The 18760-nt window shown below is 31.7% G+C and overlaps 1 protein-coding gene across 1 annotated transcript in view; it reads left to right on the top strand.

Moving 5' to 3' along the window:
- The window catches only part of LOC142324752 (neural cell adhesion molecule 2-like), a 725167-nt gene that overhangs the window by 526906 nt on the left and 179501 nt on the right, over window positions 1–18760 (top strand). The window contains exon 4 of the mRNA XM_075365693.1: window positions 1206–1319. Coding sequence (XP_075221808.1) covers window positions 1206–1319 — 114 coding nt within the window. The remainder of the gene's footprint in view (window positions 1–1205; window positions 1320–18760) is intronic.

The raw sequence follows: 18760 nt of genomic DNA, 5'->3' as shown, positions 1-18760 counted from the left end.
TTTGGAAATCGTACTAATAAAGCACATTAGACGGCAACAAACAGTTCCATGTTTTCATTTGATAATTCACTCATAAAGGTTGGTCAAAATGATTTCATAATGAATAATCATGCTCTTTAAGAGCAGGGATACGAACTCAGTAAAGAAATTATTCTTAGAAACCGCGCAATTTTCAAAGCAATAGCAACATGTAAATTACAGGAATGGTACTGGAACTTCTCTAAGGTACTGGTATAAGAAAAAAAAACGATCTTGTATCCGTACAAAGCAGCAGCAGCAACAGTTGTTTTGTTTACTTTACACTTAAGAAAGATAATGTTTTAAAGAGTGACACAGTAGCTGTTACTGAAAGTATACGTTTAGTTTATTTTTTTATTCTTTTATGATACTAAAATAAATACTGTACTAAAATAAAAACGTAACAATTGAGACTCTTTTATCGTCTAGACGTACAAACGTATAACTTATTTTATAACTTAACGATCGATTGTTATATTCATGGAAATTTTGTTTTATTTTTATTTAAATCTGCATCAAATTAATATGTGAAGTGAAAACTTATATATAAGTTTATCACGTGTTCCTAAGATCGAAAAATAACTTCCAATAGGATGTAAATAATTAATTACACCGGTTGGTAAGCGGAATCTATAATTATATATTTTTTATATTATATATACCAACGGGCCATGCTAAATAAAATTATTATTTAAACATTTTTAGGAAATTGAACTACCGATTTTTCAGTTGTCTTTTCGCCTAATTGAAATAAGTATACTGGATGGGAGGAAAGAGATTAGACATAAAGAAGGGAAAATGCATCCTAAACTACACTTTTCAACTGCAAATAAAATATAGTCTACGTAGCATGTGATATGCTAAAAATTACAAAAAAAGGCGTGAATAATTTCTCCATAGAAATCCATCATTTTCTTTTTATTTTCTGTAAATAAAAATTATGATCTAACTAAAGAGTATTTTTTAACAATCAGAACGAAATTAAAAAAAAAAACATAATGTTAAGCTATAAAAATTTCTTTCAATGAACATATTTTTTCTTACATTTAAAAATTATTATTATCGGTTCACCTTTACTTATAAAATTTAATGTAATATATATTAAAATTACTTTAAATTGTCAAACCATTACTACAAACTTTGAATACTTACACATAATGAACTAATAACCCTTCTTCTTATTCCAGTTCCAGCCAAGAAGTTAGTGGTTCTTGATGTGAACGGTAGTGCGTTACAAAGTACTGTTATTGGACCGATATCAGAAGGGACTAGTTTACAACTTAGCTGTGTAGCTATTAGCGGTAAGTAAAATTTGTTAATATTCTCAACTTATTCTGTTTTTTTTATTTTAAGTTAATTATTCGTAAAATATTATAATTAATGTAGCATTCTTTGATCTTCAAAATCAACTGGTATTCTGCAGGTCCCTTACGCTTTATCCATCTATTTCTTTCCCAAGCCTTTTCCTTTGTCGCCTTGTAGTTTCCAACCTTCACCTTATTTATTTATTTAATCCTTTTTCTTCCTTGCTTCCTTTCTCCTTTTTGCTGAATTTTTCCAATGCATTTATCAAGATTCAACTTGTCTAATCACATATTCTTACCGCCTTCCTTTTCTTCTTTGTACTTCCCGCATAAGCGCTCTTTCTTCCTCATTCCTCACTTTACCAGTCCATCTTATTTTCTCCGTCCTTTCATATCCACATCTCAAAAGCTATCCCAATCTAGCCTCTTTCTCTCTTCCCCATCGTCCATGTTTCACTCCCATACAAGTCACTTGATCCAGAAGTTAGCATATGGCTAAACTTCTTTCTTCTACCTAGTAAAAGTCCAGACTTTTATTAGATAAAAATAATTTCTTCTTGTTACTGAAAGTTTCCTTTGCTATCGCTATATTTGTTTTTATTTCCATTGCGTTCTTCCAGTTCTCTGTCGCCATAGTATTAAAACATTTGTAAATTTTATTTTTTCTATTTTTCCTTCTCTTTTCTTTACTTCTAAAACCTCTTTGTTGTTTACTTTCATTACTTTAGTTTTCGTATATTTATTTCCATTTCAAACTCTCTCATTTAATTCTCTAGAACTGTTAACATTCTTTGAAGCGCGAACGTCCATATCATTAGTAAACTTTATTCATCTTATCTTTGGCGTTGATTTAATAAACATACAGCAATTGTGACATTGATACCATGAATCTTATTACGGTCCGGTGTGATGAACAAACAAATCGGTCTTTCCACTTCTACAATTAATTTCACTCCTCATGTAAATTTATTTCAGCTGATCGATTTTTATACCACAAATATGTTGTTTTTTTTCTAAAGAAAATGCTTTTGATTTACTATTATAAAAACTTGTCTTAAGAATGGAAAGTTTTATGTAATTTTAACTAGCTTAGTAAGGTAAAAGTTAAAAATTTCATTCATAAATTTTTTAAATATATAATTTAAGGTAAATTTATGGTATAGAATACAAATAAACAAAATTTTATTTATAAAGCATTAAAAATTAATATAAATAATAAAATAAAGTTTTAAAAATTAATATAACTAATTTTTAAAAAAAAATCATTAAAAAGTAAAATTTTATACTTTTGTTAGATTGTTATTTATTTTTTACTTTATAATGTGGGTGGAAAATTAACTATAAGGAAAGATATTGGTAAATTTTAATTGAAAATCGGTTTTTGAACTCGTTTTTTCTGTAATATATATCAATAGACTTTCAAAATATCGTTAAAAGTATATGAAATACATACAATTTTTAAGGAACGCAAAGATAAGATACCTAAGTCATGGGAAAATAAAAAAAAAAACATCCATAGAAAGAATATAAAGTTACCAAGCGTGAGTTGATGCTGTGTAAAATGCAAATATGTATTAATTTTTACCCTGAGTTTCCGCGAAAAAATCTTCTAAATATAAGTCTATTCTATCTTGTAGAAAAAGACAGAAAATATTTTTTTCCTATTCAATTTCATACAACATACATACATAATCGATGGTTCTTTGACGAAATTTAGTTTAAACGTTATTTCCTAAATTGAGCGACCACCCAGTACCCCATTTGTTGTAGATAATTCATTAGTGGCTAATCCTCTGACTTTATAGAAAAAAAATTACCGATTTACGTTAATATCGTGCATTTGTAACGGAATATGTGTGATGAACGAACAAAAACCGGATATTCCGCGTCTTTTAGTTTTGTACAGGTAATTTAAGATTTGCTTAATATTCACCGAGTTATAGTCAGTGATTTAAAATGAAATGAAATGAATTATTTGAAAGAATTTTGGATATCGTTCACAATCATTTAATATAGGTTGGGTATACAACTATAACTAAAAGTGCTCGACTCACCCATATTGTCAAAAAATGCAAATCATCAAACAGCCGAGGGTAAATCATGGCGACAATGTTTTTGGGACAATTACGTTATACTTATTTTTTTATTCCAGTTTATCTAATGAAAAATCTAATACTTCTGTGTATCATTCACTTTTAAGACACTGTTTGACTGAAAATATCAAGTAAAGTAGTTCGAAAACTGCTTGAGAATTCTCAACCCCAAATAGCTCATAACATAATCAAAATTGAAAACCTGGAACTGGAAATAAACTCGGTCATTATCTCTGACTTGGCTTCTTAGGCTACCTACTTGCTTTCAGAAATATGTGAAGAATCCACGACTAAAAAAATAAAGATTAAAAAGAAAGAACTGTTCTTTTTTTGTTTGATTATCTTTTACAATTTTTTTTCGCCAGAAATATAAAAAGCAAAGATTAAATGAAAAAACTAAGAGGTATAATTTTTTTAATCTAATATTAAAAAATATTTTGTTATAATGATTAAATTAAATTATTATAACCATAATTAAATGAAATAATAAAAAATTGCGACTAGACCCTACACACAAGCATCAAGTGTAAATTCACTCACCGCTGTGACTCCCTGTATAAGCACGTATTATTAAAAATACACCAACACAAAGTTAACGTAAGTTCAAGTTTAGGTTATGTTGTCTGTTGCCGATCTTAAATTGAGCGTAACTGAAGAAAATTTCTACCATATTTTCAAATGCATATCATCACATACACTCCTCAGCATATCTAAATTTGAATGAAATTGATTTAGTAGTTTTGGAGATTTTCAAGCCATAATTTTTTTCAAATTTTTTGTACAATTGAGCGTAACTCAAGAACAACTCAACAAATCTTCATCAAATTCTATCTAACGTGCACAACTTCAGATATACTACTACAGCTACTATAGCATATCTAAATTTTAAAGAAATTGATCTAGTTGTTTTGGAAAATTTTCGAACCACAAAATTTTATAAATGAATAATATTTTCGTAATCCTCACACCTCAAAAGGTAAAAAAAAATCATTTTCACCTTTTCCCAATCACACCATGCGACCGAAAAACATACCTCAAATTGCGGTTATGTTGTCTGTTGGTGACCTTAAACTCGTAACTCAGGAACGACTCAACCATTCTTCATAAAGGTTCACATACACAACTTCAGATACATTACTACAACCCACCAGGTTGGTCTAGTGGTTAACGCGTCTTCACAAATCAGCTGATTTGGAAGTCGAGAGTTACAGCGTTCAAGTCCTAGTAAAGCCAGTTATTTTTACACGGATTTGAATACTAGATCGTGGATACCGGTGTTCTTTGGTGGTGGTTGGGTTTCAATTAACCACACATCTCAGGAATGGTCGAACTGAGAATGTACAAGACTACACTTAATTTACACTCATACATATCATTCTCATTCATCCTCTGAAGAATTATCTAAACGGTAGTTACCGGAGGCTAAACAGGAAAAAGAAAAGAAAGATACATTACTACAGGATACCTAAATTTCAGTGAAACTGATCTTTAGTTTAGGAGATTTCTGTGCCACAAATTCTATACATACGCATATATATATATATATATATATATATATATATATATATATATATATATACTTTCAGAAACTTTGAAACTTTCAGAATAGAATCGTAATTATAATTAATAGTATTTTGGTATTGATACTGACAAGATCTAATATAATTTTTTGAATATACTCGTATTTATAACATGTAAAAATAGTAGTTAAACGAATATTTTTATAATATCTTTAATTGGTCTCAAAAACCGAAAATTGAAAACTCTAAAAATGATGAATTTTTACCAGATAATGATACAATACCATCTTATAAGAAAAAGTTAAATTAAATTTTGAAAATTGGTATACGGGCATATAACTTTTTAATAGAAAATAATTTCTATTTGAACTAATTGTATTATAACATTGGACTCTGTTCTTTTATCTGAAGGTTAATAAACTAACTGTTGAAATAAATCAAATTAAAAGTAAAATTATAAAACTAATAATAATCATAATGATAAGAGAGAGCAACAACATACGACCCTACAATTCTATAGATTTTTTCGTCTGCAATCTCCCCGCCTCCCGGAGCCGGTTTCGTAATTACGGATAAACTCAGATCCGAGCGGTGCCTTTGCCCCAAATTGTCTCGGTAGTGACTAGGCCTCCCCCAACGTAGCCGGGAATCGGTCTTGTGCTACATGCCATGCTTCCGGCGGGGAAAACCCCAAGGGATTCTCCCGCCAGGACTCCGGTCGTGATGCTTAGCCTCTAATGGAGAAACCCCGGAGGGATCCCTCACCGAGACTACGGTCTTGCATTTCCCTCCAATGTAGTCTGCAAGGGAGTCCCCACCCGATCACTAGGGGTGGGACGCCAGAGCCTCTCGACCCTCCCATCCCTCCAGGATGGGGCTGTTCCCAACAGACACCACAGCTTCGTTGTGCAAACTCCAGCGGATTCATGACGTGGGCGAAGTCGCCTTACATCTACGGCCTCCAGGCGCATGTCCATGCAATTTGCATGCGCGACGCCGAGGAACTGTAAACAGTCTTTTCGCAAATGGCCAGGGTCGCCACAGGTTAAGCAGTGTCCGCTGCGATCTGGTCCAAGACACAATTTGACCCGATTCTATAGATTAACCCAATTGAAAAATGTTAATTTTTACTATTTTATTGAAGTGAATATTACGTTACGAACAGTTGATACTGGAGTTTCTCAAATCTGTAGAAATTTCATGAGTTGATTCTTAAAATTACAATTTCATGTGTATGTAATTTAGAGATGGCCACTTTACTTTTTGAGAAGGTTATTTTTAAATTAATTTGCTAATAAATTATAGTATGTACTATCACTGTAATTATTGAGCCTCTTTTTTATATGGCTTGTGGTTATATATAGTTTTATTAAAATGTACAGTTATTTTCACAAAAATTGATGTGTTTAGAATAGTGTTGGAGAAAAAACCTTATATGAGTTGCTGAGGTGAATAGATTCGTAGTTTTAGGAATATTGCAGCATGATAGTCGTTATCTTTTATCTTCTTTAGAAACATCGTGAGGTAGATCGTTATTTCTTTTCCACAACAGCAATTTCACATTTTCTTACTGTCGCTCATAAAATACACAACAAATACTTTTTTTACTATGCAGTTCTGTTAAATTTCCTATAAAATTTTTTCCGTTTACATTTTCTCATAAAATTCTGTGAGAAAATTACATGCAAAGAATCTGCTTATCTAAATGGGAAACCAAGAAATAGTTAAAAATAATAATATAAGGAAAGTCAGTTTATGAATTTAATGGTTTTTATAAAATTTAGTTGTTTATAAGTATAATAATGATTTGTTGTTTTTTTTGGATAAAAACTTAATTTTTTTCATCAGAATTTGCTGATTATGTGGATGTATAATAAAAACATTTTCAAAATACTTATTATCGTTCATATGTTTGAAAATCTTTTATATAATAAGAAAAGGAAGTCTGCGCAAAAAATAATTGAGATTGGTTTTATCAAGGATACACCCAGGTATCTAAGTGAATACGTCTTATTCGTGCAGTTTTATATCGGTGTGTAAACGCTCAAATTCTCTGTGTTGATGCAAGCGGCACCTTTCTCGATTCGTCTTGTGCTCTTTCTCCTGTGCTGTGCTTCCTTAATTTCTCATTATATTTATTGTATATATATCACGACAATCTGAAAAAAAAACAAAATAATTTTTTTTAAAAAACGCACCATTAAACTTATTTTGTTTTAATTAAAAACCAACAAGTATTTCAGGGTTTTCCTGTAGTTGATGAAAAATTTATTACATTCAAATAACATATTATTTAAATAATGAATACGCTTATATCACATCAAAAGTAACTGTAATATGAAATCTATGCATAACTTTAAAAGCACGGAGTTTAGATGGTAGGAAGAATTGACAGATCGAACCTGGTTTCACAGAAATTTTACAAACTTCATACAAACACACAAAATTTTTAAAACATATAAAATTTATTTAGCTATGTTTACATTTGGATTCAAGTCTATCATGATTTTATTTCGTTAAAATTTCGTGCACCTCTACCCTCTCAAAAAAAATTTTAAATATCGGGTTCTTGGAAATTAAAATTACTTGAAAATTTTTCTTTACCAACACGTTTCGTGTTAAATCTTTGCAAGTGAATTTGAAGCTTGAATAACTTGTTTCGTACGAGGAATAATAACAAAAATATAGAGCAGTATTGTTTTATTTATTAATAATATATTTACTGTTAACCTATAATATTTCAAATATATTTGTCTTAAAAATAAAAAAACTTGTGCAGTTCTACGCAAGAAAACCGACTTTTCGTTTCCAAGCTCTCGCTGTAATTTCGAAGGTGAGTCACTGCATAAGCCCCTATGAAACCTAGACCAATATTTAATCAACGTAAACTCAGATTGAGGTTATGTTGTCCGTTGTCGATCTTAAAGTAAGCGTAATTGAAGAACGATTATACCAATCTTCATCAAATATTCACACGCACAACTTCATCTACACTATTACAGCATGTCTAAATTTCAAATAATTGGAGTACTAGTTTTGGAACTTTTTGAGCCATAAAATATTATTTTTGAGGTTTTCAAGCAATAAAATTTTATTCATATATAGTATTTTCGTAATTCTCAAACCTCAGAACGTGAAGAAAATTCACTTTCACACCCAATCCTGCCGAAATTAATACTGTACAAAAGGATGCGTAGGATGAAAGTAAAAGCTTACTTTTAAAGTAAGCTTAGGATGAAAGTGCATAGGATGAAAGTAAAAGCTTACTTGCAGGAGGCAGACAGTCGCTGTACAGGCCTTTTATTACTCTTTTCTTAAAACATTAGGCTCATTCAGAACCGACTATTCTACAATACCATGTGTCTTAATTATTTTCATGAATAGCAAAATTTCTTTCCATAATTAAAGTTTATTATCATTTTGTTTAATTTCAGACAATAATTTTTTTTTAAATATTTAGCGTATTTATAAATATTTCTTACTGTGTACAGTACAAAAACGAATAGTTTATACTTGTTTAACAGAAAATAATATTCTGTTAAACACTCCCATTTCAAGTGAGTCATAAAATGACTGACCACTTTATACGAATGAAGGTTATAAAAATATTTCATTTGAGTTTTATTTATATGTACTTATTTTAATGGGTATTAGTATTGTTAATGATATATACAGTAATAAACATCATCATTATTGAATAGGCTTATTATACCCTCCAGATTATAATAATTTGTTAATAGCTTGTCATTTTATACGTATTTATAGAATAACTGAGTAATTTGTTTGCATTGTTAACTAATATCCATTACTAATGTCAACTTTTCATTTTCAGTAAAATGATAAAATTCTTGGGGTGTACGGTACGAATGGTATAATCGTTTCCTTCTGTAATTTGTGGCGTGTAAATGTTTTGTATGTATTAATGAATTCGTATGATTTTGTTAATGAATTTTTTTTTAGAATGGCAGAATTTAAATCAATAGTTAAGAAAAGCTACGTAGTCAAGAGAGTGAAATAGTTAGCAATGTATATGATTTTATGAAGAAAGAAGCTATAAATTTTAGAAAATTAGAAAACGACAAATATTTAATACGCATTCAAAAATGTGAAGAAAGAACCGCTGCAGCTGCAACTTATGGAATTTCAAGATCACAAATTTAAAAACTTCTAAAAGATAAGCAGGATCTTTATCGCAGTCGTCTCATTCAGCACACCAAAAAGTAAAAAAATGTTCAAAGCCAGTTAGTGGATTAGATAGTTTTGATCAAAGCGTTATAATAACAGTTAACCAATTTCATGCAAAACATAAACTCTCTGCATTCAATAAATTACGAGAAGAACGTCAAAAGAGTATTCAATTAAGGCTCTACAAACTATACTAGCAGCTATCCTGAGGAGTAAGGGTTTAAGTGGTGTAAAACTGATAATAATGGGAAACTTTTAATTGAGAAATAAGATATCCGGTGGAAAAGGATAGAATATTTAAGAAAAATATCCTATTGCGGAAAACAAAATTCCATCGTTTAAATAAACGATGAATTCCCATTCGACGACAAAATCGTAATCAGATGACAGTGATGCAGGAGTAAAAGTGCCAATTAATAAAGGTAATCGACTAATCATAATCCAGGCTGGAGGATAAATGAGGTTCATTCCGAACGCGATTTTAACTTTGAAAACGAGTTCAAAAAGCGGTGACTATCACGACAGCGTCAACAACAAAAGTTTCATGAAGTGGGCATTTTGGTTTGCTTGGTATTTCTCCCGCCACCACCCCATTCGATCGCCTAAAGCATAAGACCGAATGTCTGGGCCACAAATGGCAACTGAGCCTGAAACAATTTAGCCACCAGTATCCTAAATAGCTTCTAGAGCTCACTTAACAACATGAGCGAACTAAGCGTGGTACTATACACCACCGGCTTACGTGTCCCAACCACTCACTTGTCATATATACATCTAGACAGCAATTCGCTGCTACGCCTAGGTCGCTGAATGCCATTCCACCGTATTAAAGTGCTTAGAGCCTTAATTTCCTGGTTTTCAGCCACAGCATAGATTAGCTAGATTAGCTTCCCACAGCAGAGCGGTAAGATTCTTTTCCCTTAAGTAAACTACTGATGACGGTTGAACAAAGCAACCGCATCAAGAAACTCCCACACGATCCGACAATACGGCTCTCGCCACATTGATTCGCCGCTTGTGAGCGATCAATTTTCTCCTTAACCTATAAGTTCCAGAGCGGTCAGGTCTCTGAACCCCCCAAGAGCAGGGCAATCAAACATCAGGTGTTCAGTTGACTGGACCTCCCCGCAGACGCACAGCTCATCAGTTGCCAGGCAGAACCGAAACAGATATTGGTTCAAATTAACGTGGTTGGTGAGCACCTGGGCACTCGTTGTCCTTAAAAACGAGCTGGAGGCATACCATCCCCCAGATCCTGTATAAATTTGTACAAGGATCTTCCCTTTGTCGTGGTGTGCCAATCCAGCTGCCATGTATCCATCGCGAGGCTGTGCAGCCTCTTCCGCAGGCGGGAAATGGGCAACTGAACGAAATTTAGATTAGTTGAATTATGAAGTGGGCATGTGAAAAATTAATTTCTGCTCTTCCTTCCCAGTCAGCTGTTTTCGGTAATGCGTCATACTACAATTCACTTCTAGAAAAGCCGCCAAATTCAAATGATAGGGAAAGTGGAATGTTTAATTTGTTAGAAAAGAGTAACATTCTGTTTAATAAAGCATTGTTAAAACCATAATTATATGATATTATTAAATCAGTTAGAAATTCAAAAATAAAGTATATTTTGATGAACTATTAAAAAAACATGGTCATCATCAGGTTCTACAACTTCTACCTTACCATTCCGATTTAAATCCGATCGAGATGGTATAGTCGGCTCTGAACATTTGGTAGTAATAACACAATATGTTTGACAGATATTAAAAAATTAGCTGAGGAAAAATATTGAAATGAATAAGAATGACTGGAGACAGTATGGTGAACATGTAAAAAAAGCTGAAATTGAGTATAAGAAGATGGAATCTCTAATCGAGGAAATGACGGGTAAATGTATCACACATTTACAGTGGTAGTGAAAGTGACTGTTCCGAAACAGTATGTAGTAGCTACTATTATATAGTTACTATAAGAATTTATAAATTAACTATAAATTTGTAAAATTACTTGTTAAGGTAATTTATCCTTTGCGAAAATAACTGCACATTGCCCACAGTATGATGACCCAAGCTGCACATTTCCCACACTATAAGATATTGAATTACAAATTGTATTTATAAATACAATTTAAACTATGACGTAATGCTGGTTTTATTCACTACAATATAATTATTTATATCCTTATTTAAATTATCAATAAACTAAAATAATCACAATTCTATGATTTGCTTTTTAATTTTTTTAAATTCTTATCTGAAATAGTCATTTGAAAATGTCCAGTAACTTTAAACGTGTGTTTTTAATTGAAAAATGATCAAATTTGGATAGGAAATTAATAAAATATTTTTTTTATTTTGTCCTCAGTCATTTGATTCGTTTGATGCAGTTCTCCAAACTTCCCTTTCTAGTGCTAGTCGTTTCATTGCGGTATACCCCCAAACACCCTACAACCCTAACAATTTGTTTTCCGTATTTCAAACGTTGCTGCACAATTTTTCTCATCTTCCTGTTCCTCCAATATCAAACCGACTATTCCAGAATGCTATAAGTCTTTTCCTTTAGCTAGATTTTTACAAATGCTTCTTTCTTCATCAATTTGCCGCAAAACCTCTTCATTTGTCACTTAATCCACCCATCTGATTTTTAATATTCTCCTATAACACCAAATTTCAAAAGCTTCTAATCTTTTCTTCTCAGGTAATCCGATCGTTCAAGTTTCACTTCCATGTATAGCTGTGCTCCAAACATATACTTTCAAAAAGGTTTTCCTGACACTTAAATTAATTTTTGATGTTAGCAAATTATGTTTCTGATTGAAAGATCGTTTCGTCTGTGATGTTCGGTATTTTATATCGCTCCTGCTTCGTCCATCTTTATTAATTCTAGTTTCCAAATAACAATTACATTAATAAGCAATTAATAAAAATTACGTACATATTTTTTCTCGTTTCACACGCACGGAAAGCATTATTAGATAATTACATACATACGAAAGGGTTTTATTTAATAGCAAATTTTGTTTAACTAAAAATGTTAGTATTAAATTAAAATTTCATACGTTTACATAAAGTGAAAAAAGTAAAATTTGTGTGGTGGGTGAATTTATTTTGTGCTCTTTTTTATCAAGTCACACAATTGAATCGTGTAATATTGTAACGAAATTATGCAGAATGATTCACGACGAATGAAACAAATTTTCAGGACATGTTCTACTGGTGAAAATAAAGAAGATATTTCATTTAAACATGGTTCAGAAACGCTTCGTTAGTCATTTTCGGCTGATGAAAGATTTCGTCCTTATTTCTGCGCCTACGGTAAACCAGACGTAATTTTTTTTTTTTCCAGATGTAATTCTTAGGACCCAAATTAAGGGATACAATTGTATCTTTCTATTCTCAAAAATAATGTATATTATAATTGTACAGCGCTGAATTTCGAAATTTTTGGTGATGGTACTGTGTACCATACTCCGATCTCCGTGGCAGAGTGGTAGCATCTCGGCCTATCATCCGGAGGTCGTGGGTTCGAATCCCGGTCGGGCATGATAGTTTTCATACGCTACAAAATTCCCATTCCATATCCCACAAATAAACTTCGAAATTATATGGTGAAGTAATCATCCAAAAAAAACTCAAATGAAAGCAGTTTCCGACGAATAATTTCAATTGTAACGAATAACTTAGGTCCTAAATAAAATATACTTCAAATTTCAACAAAATCAGAAATGATTCCATAATTTTATATAATTACCGTTTCGTAAATTTACATATCTGGTAGAACAGTAAAGGATTATTATTCCTTAAATATTATTCTAATAAAGGTTAGTTATTCTACCAGTGATAATAATTCTATATTATTAGAATAATTATCAGTTATGTATGGTATACGAAACGGGAGCAGTATGAACGTTTGTGAAAGAAGAATTCTATACATTTATTTTCAAGTTATAATTTCTTTATAAAAATAATACCACACTATAAAAATCCAAAATTTTAAAATACCAAAAATATAATTAGCTATAAAGATTCGTGGTTGAACCGGAGTACATTGTTTTCCATTAATATTAATATATTACAATTAAATGGCGTTCAGTAAATGCCAAATTTGAAAGACATATTTTTTCTTCTAAAAAATATATATTTGTATTGTGATATATTGTTTCTAAATAAAGTGTTAGATTACAAATCATATATTATTATCGTGTGATATATATATATATATATATATATTTATTTTAGAAAATAATCAGCAATATTCATCTGTGTGAATGTATAATTACATCCAAACTAAAATTTTTGGGTATATTTGTCGTTTACATAAATAAAATTTAAATTTGCTTCAATTATATCTATGCCTAATGTGATGTGGTACTAGAATATATGTTTATGTGTGTTTTATGAATTACCTAATGAATTTCAATGGATTAATGTTAAACATCAATTGATAGAATAAACTCAATGATTTCTGAATTAACGAAAATTTTCAGTTCTATCTGATTGATGTTACACAACAATGCTTTTAAATGGAAGTGAAAGATACATTTAATGAATGGTTAAATATGAATTTATATTACAGCTTTTAACGCTAAAGATAATATTCATTTTGATCCATCATCACTTTAATAAAACTTCATTTTGAATGGAGAAGTATTCATTAAATACACCCTTATACATTTTAATTTATACATGAATGTTTCTATTTACATACTTTTAATTAATTGATAAATTCAAAATGAAATACAGTCATCCAAATATAGATTTGTGTTATTGAAAACATTTTTGTATTACTGAAGGGATACATTAATGTCTTAATTCATTACACTATCTCAGCTGTTTTAATGGTTGCGTCAGTTATAAAGCATCTAAGGTACAAATGATATTAGTCATAAATAATGCTTTCTCTAAAAATTTTCGTTCATTATACAACCAGTTTTTGTGAATAGTTTTTAGGTACCACTTCTAGAATTGAACAATATCTTCAGGTTACTTGATACATTACATTACACTCAGTTGAGTGAAGAAGGCAAAAGGAATTTACTTCTTTCCTCACTTTCTCAGATAAACATGGTATCGGATGCACATTTTTCTTTAAAATCGCTGTACTATTATTTTATATGGCAAGTCTCTCAAGTAACATATCCTGCACCGTTATGGATTTAGCTCCTAAAATACAGAGTATTCAAAAAGTAACGTAATCTCCATTATGCGATTCACATAACTGAATACGACGTTACATGTTCTTATACACTTGAAAAAAATGTTGTAATTTTTGTTGAGGAATTGCAGGAACACATCGTTCAATTTCGCTCTGCAAATCAGGAGACTGGGTGAGGGCACAACATTTTCGAAATCACTTGTCCATAAAAATACATATCCAAGACGGTCATAGTGCTGTTGGCTATTTCAGCCGTAGGATTGGCCTGCTGAAACCACTTATACTCTAGTCGATATCCCAACCCCGTAGGGGAATACACCCACCTTGGGACGTTATCTCGGTCGCCACACAACCACCTCCATTCGAGCCATGAGGGGCTTTACCGGAGGTAGTCTTTAGACCATCTAACTGATTACATCTCACAGTCATCAGCCAGGCCTCGGGATACCACCGATGTAATTACCTCGACAGACATTTGCATCAATAAAATACAAACCAAATTTTGCCTTCAATAGGCCTCAAACGGACATCTTTACATCCAAGTTAACATGATTCCCTAAACTAACTAACCGAGACCGCGGAAGCGCGGACCCCGCTTCCAGTCTAAATTTGACAACACCGTTCGTGACTGCGAATGCCAAATCACTGATACACTGATACCAATCAAAATTATGTTTTACGCAACATAAAAATTCAGATCTACACCCAATTGGTTGACCAAATTAGGTCACCTAACATGGGGAACGTAACCTCATTCCGGCCCGTGCAAGAGCCGAGGACAAACCCTGCACTCTCACCCGGTCCCATCATGGAGTCTCGCGCGGCACTACCACGTCACAATCAGGGACGACCACCGGCGGGACGAAACCACGACCCCGGCCGCACGGACTACCATACCCCGGCAGCGCGGCTATCCCCACCAGTGGCACCCCCAAATCGAATCACAAATGATAGAATATAATCGTGGTACGATTCCAATGCGCCTATCTCCAACCAATCCAATGCCTAGGCCGGAATCCTAGCCACCCGGGATCCTACGATGATCAAATACCTCGATTAAATTTTCTCTGCAGACCTACACACCTCAATGGCGCAAAGAAAACCAGCCGCTATAGACCACTCTTCGCGGATCATCCAGTTAATACGGAGATCCAGAAAGGAATGTAGTCTCTCAAGTTCCCTAACAGCTCGTGAACGTTCGACCTCATATCGGGGACAGACATACTCTCTAGTCGGTTTGCAGGTATACTGTTAACGAATCGTTGCATTATCTGTATGTAGTGCTCACTGTTCAATGTGCCATGAAATAATTTCATGAAGATTCGCCTACGTAACATTCCACACCAAACACCCACTTTTTGTACGTGTGCAGGAGACTCGTGGAGCTGAAGTGGCTTTTCCGTACCACAAAATAGTGAATTCTGTGCATTCACGTATCCATCAAGGTGGAGCCATGCTTCATCATACTAAAACCAATCATCTTGTTTTTCCCCATCTGGCGTTACAGATGACATGAACCATCGACCAACTTTTCTGGTGTTAGCACTTTCGGTCGATCACTTTTGGCTGCATCTGCCACATTCCCTGTCTCTTGGAACTTGTCGTACAGCCACTTGATAGCACTTGTTTGGTGCATCTGCACCATACTTTTCTGTGAAGGCATTCTAGGTCTGGGTATAACTGGCCTCCGTGGCGCAAGTGGTAGCGTTTCAGCCTTTCATCCTGAGGTCCCGGGTTCGAATCCCGATGAGGCGTGGCATTTTCACACACGCTATAAATCATTCACCTCATCCTTTGAAAAAATACCTAACGGTGGTCCCAGAGATTAAAAAAAAATGTGTGGGTATAATTGGCACATTAATGTTTTGGGAGACAATGAATATTCTCTGCTGTATTATATAATTCATTTCTCCTCAGTTTTTCTCAATTAAACCTGAACAAGAGAAGAAAATATTCTTCAATAAGGTTACGTCACATTTTGAACACCTGAATATGTAAAGTAGCATAAATTTATAATTTATTTTTTTAAATTTTGTTTTCAGTTGTTAAATCCAGAATTACATGTTGTAAGTCTTACTTCACCGATAAAAAATCGTTTTTTTTATAAACTTTTTTAATATTCTAAGTAGTCCAGAAATGATTATAGCGATATTTTCTCCTATGTTTTTTAGAAGAAAATTAATTTTTTTTACTTTACACAAAATCGAAAACGTAAAGGAAATCTTGGTCCAATGTAATGTTTTATATGGCCTTCTTGACTGTGTTGTCATTTTAGACTAGAAAAGTAGGTTCTTATTCAATATAGTTTCTATTGTTAGCGTATTTTATTATTATACAAACAAAATAATTCAAAAAAGAAAAATAATTAATTTTTAAACTGATGTATAACTTTCTTAACATTTTCATAATATTTTTAATTCTATATTGAATTATATGTACTCCTCCTCTATCCTTTACAAACTATTGGTTTTACAATACTTAAGACTTCTAAAGTAATAAAAAACCTGAAAATTTATATAAGCGTGTTACTCATCTATGCTACCAGTTCCCATAAATCGTCCTATTTTAATAAATGATGTTATTTTTAATCGCTAATTATCTTAGCAGTTGATATTACTTGTTTGCAGATGAAACATAAAAAATAAATAAATTGTTATAATGTTTTTTATACTAGAAATATTTATATAAATTTCTTGATGTAAAATTTCTTTTAAACATTTTCTAGTGCAGTAATTTTGCCTAAAGATAATCTATTCAGTAAAATGTTAATTTCTAACACTATGTTTTATTAAAATAATATATTTCTATGAAAACATTCTTCTCAGTTTAAAAATAATCACATTTCATCAATGTCTACTGTTCTTTACAGTTTATGTTATGTCTGCTGTTCTTTGTTTTTAAAGGGTCTGAACTGTAAATCTGAATCTGTTTCAATTTAACTTATATTTTATTACAATTATTTTTCATTTCTTTAAAGAATTTAAATTGAATGAAATTCACAGTCATCTTTTGTTAACTTTTAACATTACTCGTATTTGTAATTAAAAATAAATCCTTATATTTAATAAAGAGTGCCTTAGGATTTTTTTTAGAAATCTGTTTTGTGGTTCTACTTAAGAAAAAATATCAGTTTTTTAATAACTTTGTTGTAAAGGTATTTTATTTTGTTTTTCTATAGCCCTTTAGCCATCTTATAGCAGTTAAATTTAAAAATTAATACGATTTATAAAGTTACTTATAACTAATTTTTTATTCTTGTTTATGAATTTCGTAACTAAAATAATACTGTTGCATTTCTTACTTACCCTCGAGAAACCAATTCAAAAATATAACTTGACAAAATTGTTATAATCATAAAAATAAAATATTCTGATGTTGAAGGTTTAAATATAAGAATTTAATTCTTTTAACAACTTATATAAATAAAGTTTTTTTTAAATTTATTTAAAATATAAACTTTTTACTCTTTTAAATCATGATCAGATTAAAACGTTTTTTCTACAATCTTAATTAAATTCATTTCTAACTAATGAAGCTTTTTTGTCGATAAATGTCATTCTAACCAATTATGTATATTATTTGATGATATTTAAGATTCAGTAACAAAAATAAAACTGATACACCGTTCTAATATAAGTTATGATTTGTTGTACCTGAAAATATATATGAATTACGCTACAAATACTTTTTTTTGATTTCTAAACAACTGTAAATTCTTGAATTTTGTAAACCTTCTTTATTATTTTATACCACCAGGTAACCAAGACTTTCAGATTTGGACTAACTGAAACTCTTCATAAAAAATTTGTTGTTTTTTTATCGTTATTCATTGTCTGACAATTCCCTCCTCCACCACCAGTAATATTTTTATTTTATTTTTCTGTTTAGCCTTCGGAACAACCGTAAAGTATTATTTCAGGGGATGGATGATATGTATGAATATAAATGAAGTATAGTCTTATACAGGTCAGGTTTCAGGTCGACCGTCCCTGAGATGTGTGCTTAATTTAAAGCTAACCATCAAAGAACACCGGTATCATAGATCTAACACTGAAATCCATATAGAAGTTTACTAGAATTTGAACCTTAGAACTCTCGACTTTGAAATCAGCTGATTTGCGATGACGAGTTCACTACTAGACCAACACAATGGGTCCCCACTGTAATATAACGAAGAGTTTTTTTTTTACTTATGTCTTAGAATGAGCCGTTTTTACTGAGATATTAGGCTTATTTTATAGGTTTAGGCTTATAAATTGCTAGACATATAGATCCACAGGAAGATAGAAAGATTCACAAGTAGATTACACTCTTGATGACACACCCTGATCAGATCTCTCATACTGATATAAACCCATACTAGGGAATTATTCAGATGCACATAGCATAAATCGATCAGATAAAAAGTATTCAAGGATAAAAAGAGTGCATTATGATAAAATACGGTCTACCCGTGCAAGAAACGTGGTTTGGGATATTCTACCACCCAGTG

The sequence above is a fragment of the Lycorma delicatula genome, chromosome 5, assembly GCF_047948215.1.
Source record: "Lycorma delicatula isolate Av1 chromosome 5, ASM4794821v1, whole genome shotgun sequence".
NCBI classification, from domain to species: Eukaryota; Metazoa; Arthropoda; class Insecta; order Hemiptera; family Fulgoridae; genus Lycorma; species Lycorma delicatula.
Note: the sequence above shows the minus strand (reverse complement) of the source record. Positions and strands in the feature narration are given on the sequence as shown.